This window comes from Ixodes scapularis, unplaced genomic scaffold (genome assembly GCF_016920785.2).
Source record: "Ixodes scapularis isolate PalLabHiFi unplaced genomic scaffold, ASM1692078v2 PGA_scaffold7__128_contigs__length_106722199, whole genome shotgun sequence".
NCBI classification, from domain to species: Eukaryota; Metazoa; Arthropoda; class Arachnida; order Ixodida; family Ixodidae; genus Ixodes; species Ixodes scapularis.
The window spans coordinates 63,218,876-63,244,513 of record NW_024609882.1 but is presented as its reverse complement, the minus strand read 5'-3'; the positions used below and the strand labels follow the sequence as shown (position 1 = coordinate 63,244,513).

Here is a 25,638-nt window from a genome sequence, read left to right as displayed (position 1 = left end):
TGCAGGTGGAGCGAGCAGTCTAAAAAATGGACCATGCCAAGCATTTGTTTCGTGGTGCTGCGCGAGTGCTTGAGCGAGCTTCCGAAGCATTCATTTGACACCATGAAATTGCATGCTTGTAATAAGCTGGGGAAAAATTCTACAGTCCAAAAAGTGAACCCCTGCATGCTGCTGGCGTCACTTCTTCATTGTTGCCAGTAGAGACTCACATTGAAAACCGTGGTGAGGATTAAAATTGTAAATTCAATAACTTCTCGAAAAAAAAAAATTCTGGTCTAATATTTGGGCTGCTATGTCAGCAATGATTTTTGGTATGTTTAGCCCTTCGTGGAAAATTCCGGTCGTCCCATTGAAACCAATACAGATGAGCATGGGAGTGGGTCATGGATGAAGAAAGAATAAAACAATTAAAACAGGGACAACACAACCACATCTTTCTACTAGCAACTAGGTTGCTAGTTGAAAGATGTGGTTGTGTTGTCCCTGTTTTAATTGTTTTATTTAGGTTGCTAGTTGAAAGATGTGGTTGTGTTGTCCCTGTTTTCATTGTTTTATTCTTTCTTCATCCATGACTTAATCCAACACGCTCTTCTCCCAAGCATGGGAGTGAGGTATATGTGCCGTTCTCTCCTCCTTATCGAGCACATGCGCGGGTGGCGGGGGGTGAAGTACATGTGCTGTTCTCCTATCCTTATTTTGCGCATACGTGGGTCTGCGAAACGAGGCGCTCACTGGATGTGCCGCAGACTTCATTGCCTCGCAGGAGGAAGGAGCGCACTGAACAGAAGCGGCGACATTCTGAGTCTGGCCGTGCTCGACGTGCCACAAAGACGACGGTGAAGAGAGCGAAGTTTGCAAGGCATAGGGAAGCAAAAGGTCTTATAGAAGACAAGCAATGCCATCGCATTTCGACGTAATCTGCAGCGAAGCACCGCAAAAACACAGCTTCGTTTTTTCTTTTTTTGTATTCTGCAACTTTTGAAGATTCTACGGCCTCCTTCTAGCCACGGCCGGACTGGAAGCGCGCGCTCTCTTTCTCTTCTTACGGCCTTTGCAATTGGGGCAATCGCCACCTCCCGCCGCAATTCGCGGGGGGCGCTGTCACCTCACTCCTGGGCTACCCTTTGTTGTTTGCACAAAGCGCGTCTGACAGTGTATCTCAACACTGTCGCAACTTGCGGCCAAGATTTTTATAGCCTTTGACACCTGATCCTTACGTTTAGACCCTCAGCCACTATCTAATGCGCTTCTGATGAACCCGAAACGGTGAATACTTGACGCACATCTGCGAGAGATTCGGCAGTAAAAAGTAGTAAGTAGAGACAGCCAATGAGATTGCGGAAAAACTATACTCGTCTTTACCTCCAGGACTTCTGTTGCAACTCAAGAACAGGAGGAGATGGACTCCTTCTACGTGGAGGAACTTTAAATGATAAATAATTCGTTCACTCTCGTGAAATGTAAGCAGGCCCAATCTATCTATTGCCGTGGTCTGCATCATCATTTCATAGGCCGCACATGAAGTCGGTTAGCTGCTCTAGACGAGGGTGTGGTAGTCTGTACAATTTTCGCACAGTGCATATTACAGCCTAAAATGCTTCCTCGAGGGCTTGCGCACATATCCAGCTGATTTTTCGTTTTTGTCCGTCACCGTCTTTGTATGGTTAATCAGAAGTATACCGAGGAACCGTTGCCAAAACAACAACCTACGTAGCTCGAACACCAGCGCAAAGCAGCTCGAAGGGACTCTCCGAGTGGGGTGAAGTGGGGTTAGACTGCCTTCATACACACGCGCGCTTTTGCTTGAGTGGTGACATCTCAGCCATTTTTCCGCCCGATCGTTTTTTTATGCATTTTGAAGTGCGCCCAATCCGGTGTCACTCAGCTCGAGCGCGTAGCTTTGGCTAATGCATAGACGCCATTTTACCGCTCAACTCATGCACGAGTGCGCGAGAGCGTCACGCGCTGGCACATTCAGGGCAACAATAGATGTCTTCACCCTGAGACAGACAGACATGTAGGCACCCTAAGTGGGGTGAGGTGGTTGCGCCCCTGGCGGCAAGCAAGTGAACTACATACGGACAAAAAATGCCATTGACTCCCGGGCGATTGCAAAGGCCGTAAGAAGAGAAGAGAGCGCGCGCTTCAGTCCGGCCGTGTTCTAGCTTAGCTTGTCTACCTCCGGGGTGCTCTACAAAAGGGATTATTCACTGACAAGAGCTAATACATTTTTTTTTATCAGATACCGATGTGTCTTCAATGGCACAGTGCGATCGTCACGCACACTTGACTGTTGTTCGGGGGAGGACGAGTCAGATTTTATCCTCCTTAATTTAACTTATTTTCTTGCAAAAAGAAGAAGAAGAAAAAAAAAAAAAAAGAAAACGAATTAGCAAGTGCAAACAAGTAATGATATCAACTCCCTACTTTATTAAAGTGAACAATTCGTTAAAGTAAACAAGTTTTGTGGATCCATTTTAAACATCTGGAGGCTGTTCCAGAGCAGCAACGACATTTCAACAGGCTCTTCTGTTCAGAGTGAGAAAGAAAAAGAGAGAAAGAAAAAGATAGAGGAGGGGACCTTTCCTTCTCCGTGTGTAACTGGACCTTGCCAACATCTTCCAGACACACAGTCGTAGTGCTGAGTTTCATACGTCACCAATTGAGGGCCAGCGCGGGCACATGCTGAACTCGAGTGCTGCTTCAGAGCTCGGCTGGAACTCAAGTTCAATTAGTCAGCATAGGAGCACCAGCTGAAAACTGTTCGTGTTCAATACGTGACTCGCACTTGTCCTCGATGAGTAGGTGATGTAAAGAAATCAGGCACTACGGTATTCTATCTAGGCAGTGTTGACCTTGTGCGCTTTCCACAATTGCGCTGTCCGGCGTCTCTTACCGACGAACTGCTCACGAAAGAGAAGGCGAGGGCGATGGCGACGATTTCGAAGACGAGGATCACCAGCAGGACCCCGAAGTACTGCGTAAAAACAGGCATTGGCGGTTTTTGTTTAGCTGGGCGAAATAAATCACTGTTTTCTATCCAAGAAAACGTCGGATCTGTACTTCGCACAAGAAGAGTGCGACGTTCTGATACGTAAACACAGGTTCTTAAACGAAGCATTCGCGTAGAAGCACCACTATAACTACCAGTAGCGTCGGAGGGGGACGTTTTAAACGTTTCTAATAAACAATTTAACCCCCCCTCCCCTCCCGTCTTCCATCTCCTGAACACTTTTTACACCACTTTGCAGTTTGACTTTCAAGTCATTAGATCGCAATGTTACACTCATGTCCCCTCACAGTGCGACGCGATATAATTTTAAAGATCGGTCTTCTGAGTTATGAACAGAGCGGGCGAGAAAATGATCCCAACACTTCTAATTCTAAAAACTAATTGTATATTTCGAACAACCGACTGGCACTGCATGCACTGTAAGTGTCCAAGTGGTATATATATATAGGGTGTTTGAAATACCCAGGCTCGACCTAAAATGGGCCGTAAAAATTGGCGCCTGCACGTAGCAGCCTAAACTTTTCGTGAAAGCTGTATTTCATAGGGCGGTTTTATCTTGTAAAATTACATAGCGTAGCTCCCTTTCCGTAAAAAAATAGGGCAAAAAAACTTGCCAGGGTCAACGGCGGACGGCGACGCAGACGACTGAGTGGTGTGGCGGCCTGGGGCGCGTTCGGCGCACGTGTTGATAGATGGCGCTACCTCTTTATCGAGGCTGCTCGCGATGACCGTGGTTTGTTAAAACGAACGTAATATTTTTGTAATGTAACTCTGGTTTAAAAATGAATGCGGACAATGATAGCAAAACTTGAAGTAACAAAAATAAAAGAAAACGTGGTTGCATAACGACGGCGCCAACAGATTTAGTCTGCGTGTCGTCTGCTTTCTTTCGCTGATCGGCTACACCTTCCGACTTACGGTGCTTATTCCGACTCTGCTCCCGACGCCATCTATCAATACATGCGCCGAAAGCGCCCCGCCATTCGACTCGGTCGTCTGCGTCACCATCCGCCGTTGACACTGGCAAGTTTTTTGGCCCTATTTTTTACAGAGAGGACACTCGACCCAAGGCCCCATTTTACAGAGTAGACGTGCACGAGGTTCATGTCCACGCAGTTAGTTGTAGAAATCCAGGCCAACCAAGACCAGTTCTTCGGACATGCGGACTTCGAGGGTCATGTCCACGCAGTCAAGTCTATAGACCAACACAATGTTTACAAACAAGCCCGGGTTTGCCCACACCGAATGCGGGCACTGTTCATGCGCAGAAACCAGATTCACCCGAGGCGAAGCATCTGCGCATGCGCACTGTCGACAGCAGCGCCACCGCAGTGACGTGACTTCAGAGACTTGAGTTGCGAGTCCCGTGCATCGCATTATCGCTCCGCAACCAATCAGATTGCGGCATTAGCCGACAAAGAAGCCGAAGAACCAATCACGAAGCAAGGAGCGTGAACTTAATAAGTCGCGCCCTATGCGGAGCGCAAGTTCGTCTGCTACTTTTGCAGAGGTTGTGGTGACGTCAGAACGCCGAGCTCTGATTGGTTCCGATTGAAGGATAGTGTGTATAGACCTCCAAGAAGCTGCCTTGAGGTATACCCACTATCCTTCAATCGGAACCCATCAGAGCTCGGTGATCTGACGTCACCACAAGCCCTTCAAAAGAAGCAGACGAACTCGCACTTCGCGTAGGTTTCTTACACCGTCCATGTGACACGCAGACCTTTTTCTGGCTATACATATTCGGGTGTTGTTTGACTGGAAGCCGTTATATACACCAACTCATATTTACAAACAAACCGGAGCGCCCCTAGCGGACGTCACCGGCGCCGCGCATGCGCCGTGGATGGTGGGCAAGAAGCCCGCTGTCGCCCATAAACAAACCACTGAATTGCGTTGTTGTCGGCGTCGGTGGAAGTCCCCGTGCTCTTTTTCGCGTTGGAATTGTTGATTCTACGTCCTCCTAACAATGTCTGACTACTTGAGCGGCTTCAGCAAAACTATCGAGGCAAAACTTTGCGTGAATAATGTGACTTGCGGCGATTCATTTCACGTGGACGCCGCAGAATGGGCGCTAAAGCCTCTGACTCCCACGTCGAGATTCTGCTCGCTATTTTCAGTCGCGACGTCGCTCGGACTGCAAAAGCGTGGACCGTAGCTGAGATGGTGGACATCGATACTGAAAACCTCAAGTAGAATCGGGCATTACAAGTCGGTGATGGCCACTGGTAACAATGATCAACAACTTCTTGTATCTGTTCACACTTAGCCGACTTACCCCAATTGCCAACCTTCAAAAGTGTTTTGAGGCCTGCACTTAGTTCTTATCGCAATTACCGGGTCAATGTTTGGTTTACGAGCCGCTGTCGTTTGAACGAACTGACGACAAAAAGCAGCCAAGTTTGAAAGAGCAGACGACAGTTGGAACGCACGCGCAATGGAGTACGGGCAAGAAGCACCGCGTCCCGCGTCAACAAACCATTCGAATGTCACGTTGTCGGCGTCTGTGTGAGTCTGCATACTCTTTTTCGCGTTGGAGTTGTCGATTCTACGTCCTCATTGCAATGTCTTACCACTTTAATCGCCTGAGCGAAATCATCAAGGCTCGTTGCGCTGCTAAACTTTGCATAAATAATTTGACGTGCGGCGATGTATTTGCATGACCGCCGCAGAATGGACGTACAAAACCATGATGAGACTCTTCTAGCTATTTTAGGTCGCGACGACCCTCGTGCTGCAAAAGTGTAGAAGGTAGCGGCGATGATCGACGTCGATACTGAAAATCGGAAGCGGGAACAGACAAAGCGTAACAAGTAGGTGATGGCCACCGGTACCAATGATCAACATCTTCTATCTTTTGCTTACACCGAGCCTACTTAAGTCTTTTGAGGCCTGCAATTACTTCTTATTGCAATCACCGGGTCAAAGTTTGGTCTACGGGCCGCTTTTGTTTGAACGAGCAGACGACAAAAAGCAGACAACTTTGAATGAGCAGACGAAAGTTCGAACGATCAGGCGGCCGTGTGAATTTGAAGACGCACTGAATCCGTGGGTGGTCCGGACAACTTGGGGGTTTTCTCTCGGTCATGTTGGAACAAAGCAAATACATCTGGCGACTACAAATTGTGGCCCGCACACGCAATCGTAGTTCGACAGCGTCAGGTTTGCCCTTTTCACGGCTGCTATCGACGTTCTCGGACGAACAGAGGGTGCAAAAACACTTGAAAACTGATCTTCAAACCTTTACAGACTCTATTGGTAAAGCCCCCATCGCAGCATTTTGACGAGAAGGCAGGTTTTTTGTCTCGTTTCTTCCAAAGGAACACAGGAATGCATGTCTGGCACGGCGACTTCTGCCCACCGCTCCAGACCGGAAGTGCGTCCGGCGCGCCACCACCACGGCGTGACGTAGGACTTCCGGTTTCGGGCGGTGGGCAGAAGTCGCCGTGCCAGACATGCATTCCTGTGTTCCTTTGGAAGAAACGAGACAAAAAACCTGCCTTCTGGTCAAAATGCTGCGATGGGGGCTATACCAAGAAAGTCTGGGAAGGTTTGAAGATCAGTTTTCATGTGTTTTTGCACCCTCCGTTCGTCCGAGAACGTGGATAGCAGCCGTGAAAAGGGCAAACCTGACGCTGTCGAACTACGATTGCGTGCGCGGGCCACAATTTGTAGTCGCCAGATGTATTTGCTTTGTTCCAACATGACCGAGAGAAAAACCCCAAGTTGTCCGGACCACCCACGGATTCAGTGCGTCTTCAAATTCACACGGCCGCCTGATCGTTCGAACTTTCGTCTGCTCTTTCAAAGTTGTCTGCTTTTTGTCGTCTGCTCGTTCAAACAAAAGCGGCCCGTAGACCAAACTTTGACCCGGTGATTGCAATAAGAAGTAATTGCAGGCCTCAAAAGACTTAAGTAGGCTCGGTGTAAACAGTAGATACAAGATGTTAATTATTGGTACCGGTGGCCATCACCTGCTTGTTACGCTTTGTCTGTTCCCGCTTCCGATTTTCAGTATCGACGTCGATCATCGCCGCTACCTTTTACACTTTTGCAGCACGAGCGATGTCGCGACCGAAAATAGCTACAAGAATCTCATCCTGGTTTTGGCGTCCATTCTGCGGCGGTCATGCAAATACATCGCCGCGCGTCAAATTATTTACGGAAAGTTTAGCGGCGTAACGAGCCTTGATAATTTCGCTCAGGCGATTGAAGTGGTAAGACATTGCGATGAGGACGTAGAATCGACAACTCCAACGCGAAAAAGAGTATGCAGACTCACACAAACGCCGACAACGTGACTTTCGAATGGTTTGTTGACGCGGGACGCGGTGCTTCTTGCCCGTACTCCATTGCGCGTGCGTTCGAACTGTCGTCTGCTCTTTCAAACTTGGCTGCTTTTTGTCGTTAGTTCGTTCAAACGACAGCGGCTCGTAAACCAAACGTTGAGCCGGTAATTGCGATAAGAACTAAGTGCAGGCCTCAAAACACTTTTGAAGGTTGGCTGGGGTAAGTCGGCTAAGTGTAAACAGATACAAGAAGTTGTTGATCATTGTTACCAGTGGCCATCACCGACTTGTAATGCCCGATTCTACTTGCGGTTTTCAGTATCGATGTCCACCATCTCAGCTACGGTCCACGCTTTTGCAGTCCGAGCGACGTCGTGACTGAAAATAGCGAGCAGAATCTCATCGTGGGAGTCAGGCTTTAGCGCCCATTCTGCGGCGTCCACGTGAAATGAATCGCCGCACGTCACATTATTCACGCAAAGTTTTGCCTCGATAGTTTTGCTCAAGCCACTCAAGTAGTCAGACATTGTTAGGAGGACGTAGAATCAACAATTCCAACGCGAAAAAGAGCACGGGGACTCCCACCGACGCCGACAACAACGCAATTCAATGGTTTGTTTATGGGCGACGGCGGGCTTCTTGCCCACCATCCACCGCGCATGCGCGGCGCCGGTGGCGTCCGCTAGGGGCGCTCCGGTTTGTTTGTAAACATGAGTTGGTGTATACCGCTTCGTTTCGTGATCATTACTCAGTCTGACTTACAAGTTTACTCATGGTTCTAAATGTTTCAAAAAGGACGACGCGATGTAGAACCCCCCTTCCCTAACACGGGAAGGTTCCATTCGAACCCGAAATAAATTGTTTGATCGCCGCAAGGCAGCCGCGAGAAGCGACGACCCCTTCGCGGGTCTCAAAATGGCTTCTGTCTCAGCCCAGAGATAGGGGGGAACGACCTCCGGTTGCCGCAGGTGACCGACACTATCAGACGACGAGGAGCGTCGGGCCCAAGAAAGGGCGCGATCTGCGATGCGTCACGATTATAAGCTCAGGGGGCTCTAGAAATATCCCCGAAGCGCAGCGAAACCAAGTTACTTTTATATAGCAACCGTGTCTGCTCGCTAGATGCCATTTAGAAAATGTTCTTCTGCGTGCTGCCATCTTTGTGCATTTGGAAACTGCTTTGCTCGCTTTCCGAAGCGACGAACGTGCGCGTGCTGGATTCTGATCATCGAATGCTGAACCGTGATTTTGTATCCATTAGAACGGTGAACAGCACCTTGGAAAAGGACAAAATATGCGGCTCCGGCGAGCCACTCGGGCGTGGGAGAGACTCAGGTAGCGCAAAACGCTCAGGCGACGTCGATAAAAAAGAGCCGGACGTCCGAGACGTCCCATGGGACTTCACTCACGTTGGTTCGACGTCGAAATAATGACTATATGACGTTTTATTACAGTTCATATAAATATGCGGTATGCGTTGTCACGTGCCTCATACATTCACCTGGAGAGATATCACGTCATCGCTCTAATTTGCTCACGGGGCAGTGGTTTTCACAGTCTGTCAAGTGACTACAAAGGGAACGTAGAGAAGATTGCTGCAGGACCAGGGTGTAAGATAGACAGGTGGGGAAACGGCCCATAGAAGCCTACCGCAGCGCCGTGACCGGATTGTGTACTCGTCTGCTAGCGGGTACCCCCGACTTGCGACAGGTGGCGCTGCGGCGAGAGGAAAAAAAAATCGGAATCGGATTTGCGTGGAACTCTATGGTAGACTGCGCAAAATAAACCGAGAGCACGACAGTCTTTCATTAAAAATCCACAAGAAACCATCTCCGTCAGTTTAGCCGGTCGCCATCGGTCGCCCACCCGCAGTGAGAGTTCACGGTGCTCCACATAGATGGCGCCACAGAAAAAGAGAAAACCAAGGGGTACACAATGTGGTTACTCATTTGGCTCTCGTTTCCCCACCTGTCTATCTTACACCCTGTGCAGGACCCAGAATCTCGAACTAGCATCACAGAAGAAGGAATCTTTCGATATATTAAAAAAAAAAAGTAGGAATCACGTTCAAGTTATTATATACAAAAAACATCGGCCTTTTAATACGAAGCTAATTAAAAATAATAACTTTAAATACACGCCGTTTAGAAGCTCATCGACGAATCAATTTCGAAATAAAGAACTTATACTAATTTGGATGCGCAGATAGGAAAGTGCAATGAATGACTCTTGCGGACGGGCGCTTTATTTGGAGAAACACCACCGCAGGAGAATCGTCTCACTATGTTACTGACCTTTTTTTGCAACGACATTTGCACGAAGCGCATTCCTGAGGCGCACCACTCCAATAATCGCGTTCTGCGCGCCGCCATATTTGTCTACTGGGCTGTGGGAAGACTTCTGAGCATGCGGAGTCCTTCTGCGAAATGTGGTGACATCTGATGCCGCGCATGCGTCAAGGGCCCAGTGAACCACCACTAGTATTTCGCCTGGGTAACAAGCGCTGGAAAAGTGAATCCAGCCGTTTCATCGCTTATCACTAGGGATCCATGTTTTCGGTATTTATGTTTCTTCAAATTCGGAAGTCTTTAGTCGGTGTTTATTTTTTCTCTTTGAATCGGTGTTTTTCGGTGTCTAATTTCAATGGCGGAGAGAAATCGGTGTTTATCGGATTTGTGTAGTATGTATAAGGCTGGAGAAAATATTATAATTCATAACTTCATAAATTATAATATTTTCTTCAGTAATGCTGGTAAAGATAAGAGAAGGGAACGGAACAAGAAAGGGTTTCAGTAGAAAGGAACAACCGCAAGGTCAATTCACTGCAGTTGTCTTCCGAGCCAATGATATAAAAAGAAATAATAGCAAAATATATATTAATATATATATATATATATATATATTTTTTTTTTTGTAGAGCGTGCGTGTTTTTTTTTGGTTTTTTTTTAAGGAGAGCTCAACTTTAGAGTTTTTCGGTTTTCACCGGCTCAGAGAAAGGCGCCTCGGGGTTAGTTTTCGGTGTTTATCGGTATATACGGAAAACACGAAACCCTATCTTATTACCCAGGGCGAAAAACGGCGAACCACTGGTCTGCAGTGGACTGTGCGCATCGTCTGATATACTGCAAGAGACTGCGCACGCTTAGTAAGCCTTGTACAACCCAGTAGACAAAGATGGCGGAGCGCAGAAGGTGATCATTTTTCTTAAAATAGTAATTACAGTTTTGTACGACTAAGTTCTGATGGGATCAGTCGTCCCCATTTCTGAAATGCCGACTCACCGCCGCGAGCAGCAGGTAGGACTCCTTGATGGCTCCGCAACAGCCTAGGAAGCCGACGATCAGGAGCAGGCATCCGAGAAACATGGCCGTGCCGGCCGCTTGCTGCACGCTCTGAACGCCCGTGAGGGAAGCATCGCTCGTCTTGCCGCTGGCCAGTGTGACTCCGGCCACGACGACGACCGCCAGCCCCAGGAGCTGAGAAAAGAAGAGCACAGATTGTTCACTTTGAAGTCTAACTAGGATTGAGAGTTATATCCACTGATTTCCCTACACACCCTATAGGGGGGGTGTACACCCCCCTTGTTTTTCTGAAGGCACCCCCTTAACTCGCAACGACTCCTCTATTCTCAATGCCCCCCCTCCCCCTCCCGAATCAACCCCCCCCCCCCCTAAAAATTTAGCCCCCCCCCCTTAATTTGAATTCCTGGAGAAACCCCTGGTTAGATCTTTCCGATAACAGAATTATGGAATTGCAGTAAATCGATCCGATACTTCCGATAACTGTACCGATACGATGCACGCGCAATGGCGTCGGCGGACTTTTGGATATGGTTATTGGAGTTATTGGGAACTGTCTACTAAATCCCAGTGTTGGGTAAAGTACGTCTAAAAAGTACTTGAAGTAAAGTAGAAAGTAAATGAAAGTAGTAAGTAAACCGGGCGAAATGTATTTGAAGTAAAATACTATAAACATAATGTACTCTTAAGGAGCTGTGCAACGATATTCAATTGGAATGTTTTTCTCTCTACACGAGCTTACTGGCACACCTGGGACTCAAGGATACTCACACGCAACGCCATTGGCCAAGAAACTCCTTTGTTGCGGTGTAATTTCAAGGACAGAAGCGATAATTTTCATTCAATCTCTCCTTTGCAAAATTTGATGACGTAACTCGGGGATCGCAGTACACCCAAGTGACGATATTTGAATGCGGTTCATAGATTGGACCCGAGCATTGCGTGGGCACTCGACTTGGGCTCGTGACAATTGCTAGCTCGAGAAGCATTCGGGTAGTGACCTGTGTCCAATCGCTGCAACGACGACAACAGCCGAGCCATAACAATGTCTGGAACTCAGCGCGTGCCCTGTGCTTTGCCAACCCCAGCGCGTGGCTATGATCAACACTGACGGCATATAATCGGCTCCAGATCACGTGGCCGCTTGTTCTGGCTGCGAGTTAAGGGGGTGAACGCTGCTCGTTTTTCTTTAATTTTTTTCCGGGACTTCTATTGCGCGGGGTGAAAAACGAACGCGTGTTTCATAGGTCATTAACGTTAGGGATCCGTTTTAAGCGGTATTTGCGCGAAGTACAAAAATTGTTGCATCGCTGCTTTAAAGCAAAGTACAAGTACTTTTTAACACAATCTTGCATGATGCCCTTTCACTCCCCCTATAAAATTTTGTTAATTTGTTTTATTGTTGTGCATTGTTTTAGGGGTAATCGAGGGTGCATCAGTTATTTTCGGAAATGGCAGCGAATATTGGATAAATTCAAGTGGCCACGAATTAGTGTTTTTACTCTCGCTGACGAACTATCTACATAATCGACTTAAAACTCAATTATTTGTATCGGTCTTACAGCCTCCATTACTTCACTCAGAGAAATGATCAGATAACGTCTGGTAAGACGATAGCGCATTTTCAGATAACGGTACGCTATATATATATTTTTTTTTAAATTTGTGAACTTTTATTTTAGACCTTACAGGTTGTTTATAGTACTAGGAAAGCCAAGGACGCGAACGCGTGATCCATGAAAGAGTTTAATTTCCCCGAGTGCAAGACGGCACTGCCTAGATCAGGCGCTCGTCCTCGTTCGTGAACTCGTCGAGTCTTCCCCATCCCCCCTTCTCCCTCAGACTTCAGAATTGACGCCGTTTGCACGGGCTTGCACCCAAGGGAGTTGCAAAGTTGGCGATGCGTCGTCTGCTCGCGTTTCTGGTGATAGTAGAGTATCCCTCCCAAAATTTCTTGAGAGTTCGCAAAGCAACGTTTTGCGATACAAACAAGACCCTGTTTGTGAAATGTGCTTTGACGCCCCAAGTTTCACTTTCCTCGGAAAATACCAGAAAAACAACTTTAAGTAAACTACAAGTACCTACTCAGAGATTGTACTTCAAGTAGAGTAGGAGTTTTGTAAACGTACACACTAAAAAAAAAAAAAAAAAAAAAAGAAAACACGTCTGGTTGTGAGAGAACTTTTAAGGGTTCTTCGGCTTGTCCATATTATTCACCTTAATAAATTTATTTTAAGAACCCCCTAAAAAGGTTCTTCTTGAAATACATACAAAGGGTGCTTTTAAGCTTTTTTCTTAATCCGAAAGAGCTCTTCAACGCTAAGTCGCCTCTCTGGTGCGCCAGGGGGCGATGGGCAAGCCGAAGAACCCCCTGGGGTCTTTGGCTTGTCTAGATTTTTCACCCTTATGAAGTTATTTTAACCATCTCCTAGAGGGGTTCTTCGTGAAACACCTTAGAATGGGTTCTTTTATTCTCCTTTCTTCATGCGAAAGAGCTCTTCCTGGCTCAGTTGCCTTTCTAGTGCGCCAGGGGGCGATAGTGCTTGAGGCGAAACTGTCCTTCGCGAGCTGAAAGTCGTCTTGGGGCGTCAAAGAACGTTGCAAAACGGATTTTTATTTCTAGCGTCTAAAACCACTAATCTTCACATCTTTTCAGCACTTGGTATTCATGAGAAAAAACGCCGAGTCACTGAGCTTTGGACGCACGCTCGACGCCAGATATTCTGCAGAAAAGAGCCATTGCGCATGCTCGGCACAGGGTCTTAATAGCAGCGCGCAGACGGCGATTATTGAACCAAAGACCTTTTCTGTGCACTCTCGTCCCCAGCCACCTAATAGGCGTATCTGGTATGGGCGACGAAAAAATACTAAAACGTTTCAACCTGCAAATAGTAAAAAAATAAAGGGGAGGCAAAACGAGAAAGTGTGACGGTTACGCTTATCTCCTAAATGCCTTTTATTGGCGTGGCAAAGGCAAAACAATGTTTTCGCCCATACTGGAAGTGACGTCAATTCAAGATGGCGGCGCACTTGCAGAAAAGGTCTATACAAAAACTCCCCAATATCGCAAAAATTGCGAGCTCCGCCATCCCACACCTTGCCGATTTCGATGGACATCACGCCGTGTGACGTCACGCCACCTGACGTCAGGCGCTGCGATTTGACGCCGTCAGTCCAAGGCGATGCATGGCGTGGCCGTAAAAAGGCGCGCGCGCAGACGCTGGGCTCTTTGATGATATATGGATTTCTGTGCGTGCGCAGATTCTGTGGGCGAACGCGCTTTACTTGTCCCCCTTGATACTTCTTTTACAAGTAACGACAACCAATACAGATGACAAAGCACATTCCGCTGGCACAAAATGGCGGAATTCAGTTCAAACTTCAAACCTCTGATGCGCGCTGCCATTCGCTTCCTAAAACCTGCACCATCACGCAGTCGGCGCTTAAGAATGTCGCTACTTGTAGGAATCTCTTATCCTTGGACTTTAGCTTTATTCGTTCGTAGATATCAGGTTTGTGGTTTGTAATGCTTTAAAGTTGATTACATTCAAAGTTGCACATTCGCAGAATGACACTAAAGATGCATCACAAATGAAGATAAGAAAAAAAAAAAACAAAAAAAAAAACAAGATATTAAAGACGCGGTGGTTTCTAATGCCTTGTTTCGTTTCGGATGGCTTTCTCGGGCCCTTGTCTCGATGTTATGCAAAAGCAAGTATTGTCCGGTGGGTTGTTGGAAACCCGCGATACATAACACGTCCGTGTGCATATATGTTCATCATATTTTGTCCGGATTTGACGTATATCGTACCCAAGCGATGGTTCCAATAAATAGTCGGTATGGAAAGTACGGTGTTTTAAAACTGAAAATCCGGTAACGTCGAAACATGACGTTTTATATGAGATAGAAAAAAGACAACAACAACAACAACACGTTATTATGCTAAATATCATTCGTGCAATTTAAAGAGAAACTGGATAGCACCGTGCGCCCGTCCGCTGCTTGCCGCACCGATGGTATTCAAAATTGCTTGCGTGTTAGGTTGCAGGCTGCTTTGTGCCAAGTGGTGTAACCTTATCTTCCGTTCAAAATAAACGAAGCAAGGATCCACGAAGCTGCTTCTAGCTCGCGGTAGTGCCAGCCCTGGCTTCTGTCGACGAGGGAGGGCGCACAGACGTCGCAGACATGTTTACAACTGTTTGGCTCCGATGTTTATTGTTTCCCGGCTGCTATAATAAACTCATCATGCGGCCAGGGCAGCCCTCCAAGTGATCGCCGCAGGAGGTGCCACTTTTTCTTGTAATCCTATTGCTTCGAGATCAGCGATTTGGATGGCAACCACACGCTCGGATTTGCTGGATCTATATTAGGGTGTTACTGTCGAAGACGTTCTCAAGTTATTGCTCCATGTAGTGCCATCTGTAAATGATAGCGCCAACCGGACGGTTTAGTTTACATATGCTCCCTCTGCGCACATGGAATAACACGCTTTTCTTTTCTTTCTTAGATTCCCCCGGAAGCCTACACTCAGAAAATTTCAGTTCGATAAATGCACCACCTAAAGCCGCCTTGGTGAGAAGTTTTTTGTTGCACTTCGTTCATTGGATTATTTATATATATATTTTTTAACACTGAATAGCGCCATTCAGTCGTAACTAAGTGGCAACCTTGAAATTTCACCTCCGTTACAAATGATAGAATATTAACCCAGTTTAACATGCCCTCTCCCGTTAAGACAAAAAAATATATAAATATAGTGATGTGTGCAGCTAGCATCAAATTCATGTTGCTATACTTTGCGTTAACTATTTTGTGCTGCACTGTTGTGTAAGCTTATCTTCCGTTCAAAATAAAAGAAGCAAGCACCCACCTGCCTGCCCTGTCCACTGTGATGCAGCCCCGCACTACTCCGACAGCGTGTGACTTCGACTTGCGCTCCATTCGAACGCGTTCAGGTTTGTCGGCTCATTGCGCACCTCGTGCGTTTGTTTACCCCCAACCGAGCACACGTGCTTCTGTTTTTCCCCCGACCTCAATCAATGACGGCGTGTGCTTGGTTGCGTCGCCATCGCGCGTTTTCTGCTCGTTCTGTGTGTTGGTCTTTGATTGGCGTGCTCCTCCTCGCGTCCCGATGCGCCAAAGAAGTATTCTGGAACGTTTGCTCGCTGTTTAGCTTTGTTAGAGTTGACGCTGACTGTAGTTGAAAAGCAAGCTGCTTATTGTTCAATCCCATTAACATCATGATCCCACTCCCTTTAAAAAAACCACCCAACTTGCCCCTCCCCCCAACCGTTTTAAGCTGCAGTATAAGAATTTCCAGATACTTTTGTGTTAGTTGTTGTCTGGCTTAGTTTTGTTTCGATCGCTCGATAAAAATCGTTTAGCTCTCACTCTATACAATTCAATCTAATTTATTTCAATCCAAGCAGAAAGACGAGTCTTTGACGTGCTTCTCAGAGTGGCGAGTTTGAATCCCACCACGGCCAGTTTTAATTTCAAAAGGGTACGTACCGATGTAATCCAATATATCTGAGTACCATGCTGAACTTTCCCTAACTCTGTAGTCAAATTACGTTCCGCAAATGAAAGAAGACAGACTTCTAGGACAATTCTTATTTTTTGCTGTAAGTCAAATTTGCTGCATGGAGGTTTACTAGACAGCACTATGGCCTTAATGTGTTCCACGCAGCAGGGATATACGACCGCACCCTGGTACAATGATCATCCAGGTTGAAACGGGTAGGGGTGGGGATTAAATTCAGAGTCCCTGGGTCCTGCCCAGCTTTCGCTCCACGTGATCTGAGCTGCGGTGCGCTGACATATTGGGGCAACGGGCCGACGCAATTCTCTGATCAGAACACATTTGGTGGGGTTGCAACCCAGACTTTGGTGGGGTCAAACTGCCCACCAGCGTGATCTATATAGGCGCTGCGTAACCTGTTAGTTTCAGGTTCGATGATCAGGTTTCCGCGTGTTCAGATGTTCTTGCCGTGATGTGTAGAAATTAAGTTTCGAATTAATGTATTCCTCCCCGAAACCATGCCAATTCGTGCTAATTTGTAAATGATCTTACGTATGGCTAATTAATACTATATTAGATAGCATGCTTCATGACTTTTTAAAGCACGGTTTATGATTAGAAGTGGCACTCTTCCTTTTTGAACTCATTAGACGAGCAAAACTGTCAAGAATCTGCATTCTACGAGGACGGTTGTCACAAGAATGCTGCAAACCTGCCGTGGTTACAGATTGACGAAATTCGGCTTTTTCGAACTTTCAACCTAAATTTCGGCAGAGGTTCGACTGAAGTTCAACTATTATGGACATGGGGGGAGATTGAAAACGAGCTGACGCCGCCTGGCGGAAAAACAGTGCAATATTTATTGAATTCATTGGTTCCGTCGAAAGATAACTTCATAACTAAATAAAAGCTTATACGCTTGATTTTATATTACGCATACATTAGTCATTATCACGTGTAAGAAAACTACCGCTTAAATTATATTTTCTTTTTCAAAATTTATAAATTTTTGTGTTGAAATTGGGCAACGCTGCTTAAAAAGTCGAACTTCGTCGAATTTTGAAAAAAGTTCGACATCTTTATGTGTGACGCATAATGATCACATTGTTACAGTGCTGAATGCCGTCCCCTAGTGAACACGCAAAATAATAGTAAAAAAGAAATCAACGAGAAGAAAAAAGATTGTACAACACTTCAGCTCGTGTTTCGCGTCTACATTGTATCCAAGCCGCTCCGAAAAGGTCAATATGAAATACCACTATGAAACGTTGCTATTCTAGACTTCCTCTCGTTTTCATGCGTCAGCCGAGGAGCAGGTGGTGCCGAGGCTTGTCCAAGCACACTCTGTCTTTCTCTCCCTCTCTCTCATCGATCCGGTGAGGGAGGGGGCGGACTCCTGTCTCGATTCCTAGGCGGGCTTCAATCTGCGTTCTGTAGATTTCTCTTCGAAAATCTGCGGGCTTAGTCCTCAAAACACCTGCCTTGTTTACGTGCAAAGTACTTAAGTAACAATAACAAGAAGAAAAAAATTAAACGTGTGACAAGCGCGGCCGAACGCCAGAGCCCTCAAGCCCGACGGTTAACGAGGTAGAGCTGGCGGGGGGTTAAGGCACGCGATATACAACAGATAGAGGGGTTTAACCGTACGCGAGAAAGAGCTCTGCGTTGGTAGTGGGAGGCAGCTTTGTGCCGTCGCTTTAAGGGCGGATTGAGCCCGCATCTGCGAAAGGTCCCTAATGACTGTACCTCGTTCCACGTTACGATGGAGTGCAGCGGACGGTACGAGTGGCGGAGCCAGTCCGCTGCCGTCAAAGTGACACGCGTGGCCTTATGGAGGGACGCAGCGTCGCGCAGTCACGTGATGGGGTCGCGGCTCTAAATGATTTGTTCAAAATCTGGAAAAAACTGAAAAACCTCGAATCGGACCTGTCATTGAATAATAGAAACACAAGGTCTGTATTATTCCGATAAACCCCGATTTTTCGCCCGACGCCAAAAGTTGATTCCGAAAAACACAAACTAAAAAAAAAAAAAAAACGCCAAAGAAAAAAAAAAATGACCCTCCCAATCTCCCCCCTCCCCCCCCCCCCCCCTTCCCCGAATGTGAGAAACAAAAAAAATAAACAAACACGAAATCAATAAAAATTGAGACAAAAACAAAACAAAAAAACTTTTAGCCTTTTCACTTTGCTGAAAAAGGAAGAGCAAAGGAGCTCTAGCTCCTTTTCTCGGCGGTGGCTTTCCAGGCGAGCTATCTGCTCTTTTTACGCAAGAGAATCTGAAGCGCTCGACGCAGTGGAACTTTAGGCGATAGCGGCCTCGCGGCGATTGCGAAACCATTCGCGCATCTGCGCACGTCGCCGCTCGTTCCGCTCCCGCTCTTCTTCCACCGATGTTGCCGCCATCTTTGAGAGACCGCGGCAAGCAGACAACCCGCAAACACACAACACTTTAAACTGCTAGCGCCATCTATGAGTGACGGCGGCAACCAAAGTGTTGTGTTGGCCACTGGTGTCGACATTTGCTTGGTACCGGACACAATCCTGGGGAACCTAGCCTTGAACAGCTCCGCTGTAAACAAAAGAAAAGAGGACCCCTCCCCCTCCACCTCCCTTCTTCCCATATTTGAAGAAAAATAAGCCACCAAAACACGGAACCCTACAAGTTACAGCGTCTGTTGCGATCCATTATAACTTAGTAAGATGAAACGTAGTAAAGAGCTGAGACTGTGAGCGGAACCGCTGCTGGGAACCCCAAAGCTCATCCTACGAAAAAACTCTGGTTCAGTTCCTGTTGGAAGATATGTCGAACTTCCCCCACCCCCGCCTAAATATTTCGTTCAAAATTAACTTTTGCATGGCGTAAAATGATTGACGAGAAAGTTTTTTTCTTCTTATATGTTCTTAATGGGCCTGATTACACTTTTATTTCATGGCTCTCCATGTGTAAAGTATTTGATATGGAAAGACTATGGTTTACATCCATGTAATATGCATCAAGTGTTAATTAATTTAGACTGTGGTTATAAAAAGTTTTATTGTTTTATTATTTATCCGTGTAAGAGTCAGAAAAAAATAACAGCGACCTTTATCTTCAAAGTTATATAATGCTTCACATTCACTATTTAGGAATGATTGTTTGCATTGTTTGGTCCGGTAGTGAAGAATCTATATTTTTATCAATCTTGGGGAAACCGAATTGGTGTGTCACGTGACCAGGGAGGGGGGAGGGGGAAGGGAGGCAACTGGCGAGGGGGAGAGGGGACCGAGTTCTTTCGCAGCGTTTAATTATTATAAATTAAATTCAAAGTAAATTTAGCGGGAAAACTAAATTGTATGTGTCACGTGACATCAGGTCGAGTGGCTTCGATTTCTTCCGATAACTTTAGCGGGAAAATTGAATTGGTGTTAGATCACAAGACCTAAATTTTCCTGCTTAATTTAGCTGTTCTTCGCTTGGCGTATTAGTCACATGACGTTAGGCCACGTGACGTTACTTTCGTGAATGGACAGAATTTAGGAATGGGGGGGGGGGGGGGGGGGAGTTGTTCTGTTAAAAACAAGTTATTGCTTAAAAAAAAAAAATATATATATATATATATATTGCCACGGTTTATTTCCTGGGTTCTCCAACGTTCTCGTCCTCGATCCCTGTCCGGAGCACCTCTACTTCTTTTCTCTCTTCTTCGCTGTTACACTCGGCCCCTTTCCCCTATGAATCGATAATGATCGAGTTCATAGACCGAGTTCAGGTGCGTGGTGTGTGCGTCTCGATGAACGTGGGACGTAGTGCTTAAGGTGGCTACGATGTGCCGTGAATGTTGCATTGGTATGATGGGGACTGCCAGTACAATCACGAACTTGAAATGTCACGGGACCCAGCTGACGAAGAACCTCACAGGGGCCTCTGTAGCGTGGAAGGAACTTTTCAGCCCGGCCTTTCTTTCGAAGGGGTCGGCGTACCAAAACCCAGTCCCCACAACGTACAGGAGGTGGGGGGAATGATGGAGCAGTGCGTTCCTGAGTGCGTACCTGAGCACGCAACATGGAATCGTGAGCCTTCTTTCTCACGGCTTGGAAGCGGCGTCGAGAGCTACTTGTAAAGTGCTCTGCTCTTAGCTTCCAAACGGCGTTGTCACCGGATTCGCAGGGCAAAACTGGTGCCCGTCCGTACACTATTTGGAAGGGGGTAAACTCGGTTGTTGATTGCTCAGCAGTGTTCATTGCAAAGGCTGCGTATGACACCAGTTCGTCCCAGTTGCTGTGTTGTTCGTTCACGTAGCTCGCGAGTATGCCACTGATGGTGCGGTTGGCCCGTTCAACAAGACCATTTGTTTGTGGATGGTATGGCGCTGCTTGAGCGTGATGGATACCACGAGTTTCCATTTCTCTCGCAAACCGACGGGAAATGAAAGATGAGGCGCGATCACTCACGATGACGCGAGGTACACCATGCCGAAGAATAACTTGTCGTAAAAATAGCACGATGTGGTCGACCGCGGTGCTTGGAACTGCACGTAACTCTACCCATTTACTTAGGTAATCGATGGCGACGAGAACATACTTGTTACCACTTGGAGTAGAAGGGAACGGGCCGAGATGGTCGATGCCGAGAATTTCAAAGGGTGCTTTACGTAGTGGTACAGGCTGGACGCCACAGTCGATGGTGTGGTTCGCAGTTTTCCGTGACTGACATTTAATGCACGACCCTATGTATTTGGCAACGTCTGTGCGAACTCGTGGCCATCAGTAGCGCTCCAAGATCTTCTTTGTAGTTTTGTCTCTTCCTAAATGTCCAGCGGTTAGGTTGTCATGACACAGGTGGAGCACGGCGGTACGTAACTGCGTGGGCACGAAGGGCGCCCAACCTTGCGTCCCGCGGTGGCAGAGGAGCCCATGACAGACACGATAGGCTCGACGTAGACGTCGTTCCGCTGTATCAGAAGGAGATCTCAGTCGCGACATAATATCTTGAACTTCTGGGTCTGAAGTTTGAGATTCAGCAAGGTTAAACACGGGGGTGCAAAACTGAACCTCTTCTTTGTTCAGTTCTTCAGCTGGGGCTATCGGATTGCGTGAGAGAAAATCAGCGTCCGTGTGATATTTTACACCTCGATGACAGATATTCAGCTGATAAGTAAAGCCCAGCGAGCAAGCTTGGGGGTAAGGTCTCGTTTCAACTGTAGCCAAAGTAACGCAGAGTTGTCTGTAACGGCGGTGAAACGATGACGGTACAAGTAGGGCCGAAAGTGTTGAATAGCCCAGATGAGAGCTAGGCATTCGAGCTCCGATGAATGGTAGCGTTGTTCGGCATCGGTAAGGCGCCGACTGTCGTAAGCGATTACTCGTTGAGATTTGTCGGGGTGTTCTTGGAGTAATACAGCTCCAAGGCCAGTTCCGCTGGCGTCGGTATGAAGAAAAGATGGGAATTCCATGTTAAAAGGGGCTAAGATTGGTGCCCGAAGAAGGCTTTCCTTAATGTCGTTGAAGGCACGTTCCTCGTTTATTGTCCATCGCCAAGGGTTGTTTTTACGAAGTAGGAGCGTCAAGGGTATTGCACGACTGGCGAATTGTGGTATAAACAGGCGAAAATAGGATGCAAAGCCGAGAAAGCTCTTGACCTCTGAAAGGCGGCTTGGTCTTGGATACTTTGACACCGCTTCCAGCTTTGCAGGGTCGGGTTTGATGCCATTCTTGGTGATAACATGACCGAGATAGAGAACTTCTTCAAAACCAAAAAAGCATTTTTGAGGTTTGATTCGTACGTTCGCTCGTTGTAGCGCGTCAAGAACAAGCTTCAGTCTTCGGTTGTGTTCTTCAAACGTCGTCCCATGTATACAATAATATCGTCAAGATATACCAGAGCCATAGTCCACTTAAGGTGGCCTAGAACTCTATCCATAAGGCGTTGGAAGGTAGCTGGCGCGTTGCAAAGGCCGAGTGGTAATCGCGTAAATTGGTAAAGCCCGCCAGGAGTTATGAAGGTCGATTTTTCGGCATCGTCGGGGTTCAGAGGTACTTGCCAATATCCTGACAAGAGATCAAGTGTTGTGAAGTAACTTGCGCCTTGTAGTCTGTCTAGTGAATCATCAAGGCGAGGTAGGGGATATACGTCCTGTTTTGTGATGCTGTTAACCTTCCTGTAATCAACAGAAAAACGTACAGTCCCATCTTTCTTGCGTACCAAGACGACCGGTGACGACCATGGGCTGATGGATGGTGTGACGATTCCTCTATTAAGCATATCGTCGACCTGTGTTCGGATGACGGCATGCTCTACTGGAGCAAGGCGACGTAAGGACTGATGAATGGGAGCATGATCGGCCGTATTAATGTTGTGTTCCGCAAGATGTGTGCATCCGAGTTCGTTCGGAGTTAGTGCCACACATGCCCGGTAAATTGCGATTAGTTCTTTGAGGGATTCAATCTGATGATTGGCGAGGATTGGACCAAACTGGAACAGATCCCATGGTATTTGTGCGCATTCTTTCGAGGGTTGTTCTGAAGATCCTGGTTGACCGATAGCCGCTGTTAGAAGTTCTGTTGGAGTGAGAGGAAACGACTTGCCGACATAGTGTCCCTGCTGAAGAGTGACGGAGTTATGCCCGAGATTCATCATCAGGATGCTGAAATGGCCTCATACTTGTAGTCAGCGTTCGAGGTACTGCCACTTCGTAACCAGGTTTTGAAATCCGGAAAGCCTCACAGACAATGTCACCGTTAAGATGGGGTGGGTTTGACCGCACTTTGATCCACATGGCTGTCTCTGGTTGTAGCACTGTTGTAGCCGCAATATGAATATCCCACGTTTCTTCTTTTTGAACTGAGGATGGTTAAAAAAACTTATGTAGCAGAGTTTCCAATACACTTGCTCCATAAGTTGCAGACGATGCCCAGAGAAGTACGAAGTTAGTCCAAAAGAGTCGAAGCAGCAAGAAAAACGCATAAGATGCCCAGGAAGTCATAATATACGACCAAAAGCGTCGAAGTAGCGCATACTCATGACGCGCGCTTTGATCTGATGGCATAGTTTCTTGACAGGCCGTAGAAGGTTTCCTAAAAAAATAAGCCGGTTTTGGTACACCAGTTGTACCCAAGAATTAAAGGGCACACACAATTTGGAATTACAACAAAGTCTTCAACTGATGTGCGACCAAATACTGTAATTTTTAGTTTCACCTTTCCTCTGGTTGGTATGCTTTCCCCATGAGCAGTTAGTAGAACTGAGTAGTCAGGGAACACTTTAAAGGGGCACTGACACCCCAAAGGTCGTATTCTTTTTTATTGTCTAAAACGATGCAAGTTGTAGTCATAAACACGCAAAAAAAACCGCATCGCGAAAACAAATTTTCCCGCGCGCGCGCGCGCCTTTTTATTTTTGGCGTTTATATTTCCCGCGCTCACCTCCTTGCTTCTTTTGATCGGTGACGTCAAAAATCAGGAAATTTAGAAGCTTTGTAGGCGACCTTTCTATAACATTTAATAACGGCAATCGTAAAACATGTTTTTTTAACGCAATTGCGAACGCACTACGGCCTTTCTTTTTGAAATACCGAAAATAAGATTTCGGTGTGATGTCGCTTCCTGGATTTGTATGCTCCCTCGGAAAACTTGGCGGCGCTCGAGCAGAGGATTATCGGCGAGTCGGGGACGAAACCGGTTTTTTTCCCGCGCCGGCACCCTTCTATCCCGCCTGCTCGCCTCCTCCTCGCTTCGGGCCGCGGTAGCAACGGCGCTTAGCTTCACAGCGTGGAGCGGAGGTCCGAAAGAAAGTCAAGTTGCAGGAGACCGCAAAATTTGACTCACTGCACTGGCGCGGATCGCGCGGGAACTTCAAATTCGGCATTTGGAAATCGTTTTTTTAATTCAGAAATACTGAATTCCCAAGTTTCAAATTTTGAGGGTAATGTCCAGGCATCGTTTTCAATCGTTTCGGATAATAAAATAAAATACGATTTTGATGTGTCAGTGCCCCTTTAATGTCCGAGGAAAGAAAGGACATATCAATAGCATTCACAGCTGCTCCAGTGTCAAAAAGTGCGTCCACAACCCCCACGTTTTCAACCAGTACAGGATGGCGGGGAACCGACGTTAACTGGTGTGTAACTGATACGAGGGGCCTTTGAGGAGTTATACCCGGTTCCGCCCCCAAGGACCGGGAGTAGCGTTTCCCGATGTAGCAGGAGCAGCTGAGCATTCGGCCGCAAAATGACCACGACGGCCACATCGGTAGCACGACCCAGCGGTATTGTTCCGTGAACGAGCAGACGCAGGCTGAGAGCGCGCGTGTCCTGTGGAATTGTCAATGGTTGCACTGTAACTCCAGGAAGTGCTGCTGGTTGCATGCGGCTGGTAGCCCATTGAGCAGCGCTCATCTCCATGGCATGTCCGAGTGCAGATCGTATTGTTTCTGGTCTTGTTAGTCTTACAAACTTCTGGACCTCAGGGTTGCCTATGGCATCCACAAACGCGGCTGTGCCGACACGATTCAATGTATCAGACGTTGCGCCCGGGAAGGATTTGTAGGTCAAACGCTCTATACTTGCAGCGAGTTCTGGAAAACTCTCGCTTGCTTGTTGAAAACTCTCGCTTGCTTGTTGGCGCCGCGAACGTAATTCTGCATAGAATGCTTGCTGCAGATGTTCATCACCGAAACGATCGCGCAAGCTCATGATCAATGCTGCGTAAGTGAGCCGGGTTCCTTGGAGCGCATGAAGAACGCTGAGGGCAGGGCCATCTAGTTGCGCAATGACAGCGCGTGCCTTCTCGTCTTCAGTCCAGTGGTTTGCATCGGAAATGATGTCAACCTGCTGTAGGTATAGATCCAAGGGTGTTTCGCCATTAAATGGCTTTAACTTGAGACGGGGTTGACCAGAAGATGTAGTCGGGCGGCTCGTGAAAAGTGTCTGCTCGACTGCGAAGACAGTTGGTTGCGCTGTTTGCTGAAGTGTCTCCAGAGCAGCTACTCGACGGCAGATGTCAGCATTACTTGCGGTTAGAAGGTCCGAAGATTGCTGCGTAGCAGTTGCAGTTCCAACAGCAGTTCCAACAGCCTTTGCAGCGTCTCCAATGTCACCGCTGTCGTCGGAATGTCGGTTGGTGCGGCCACCGATTGTGAAGTGGTTTCCTCTGGCTGCTGAGCCTGGGAGGGTGGCTCACCGGAAGGCGTCCTTTGTACCGGCAAAGGACCTTGTCGGGTTTCGGTAGGCATCCCACCGCTGCCACCAAATTGTCACGGTTTATTTCCTGGGTTCTCCAACGTTCTCGTCCTCGATCCCTGTCCGGAGCACCTCTACTTCTTTTCTCTCTTCGCTGTTACAATATGTATATATATATATACATAAACATCGCTGTAAATTGTAGTCCTTTTGGGACCTTTACACGTCACACGGGAAACTATGTGACGTTCTAACAAGCTACCTCCACGCGCGAGGACGTGTCTCCTGGTTTTCCGTCGGCGTGCGTTTCGTCAGGGTCCCATTTGTTCGGGTTATTATGTTACACTTTCATTTGTTT

At 47.2% G+C, this 25,638-nt stretch overlaps 1 protein-coding gene across 1 annotated transcript in view; it reads right to left on the bottom strand.

Annotated features, from left to right (window-relative positions):
- Positions 1-25,638, bottom strand: part of LOC120838533 (23 kDa integral membrane protein) — a 53,971-nt gene that overhangs the window by 11,747 nt on the left and 16,586 nt on the right. Inside the window, exons 2-3 of the mRNA XM_042286249.1 lie at positions 10,584-10,778; positions 2,897-2,977 (exon numbers count right to left, since the gene is read on the bottom strand). Coding sequence (XP_042142183.1) covers positions 2,897-2,977; positions 10,584-10,778 — 276 coding nt within the window. The remainder of the gene's footprint in view (positions 1-2,896; positions 2,978-10,583; positions 10,779-25,638) is intronic.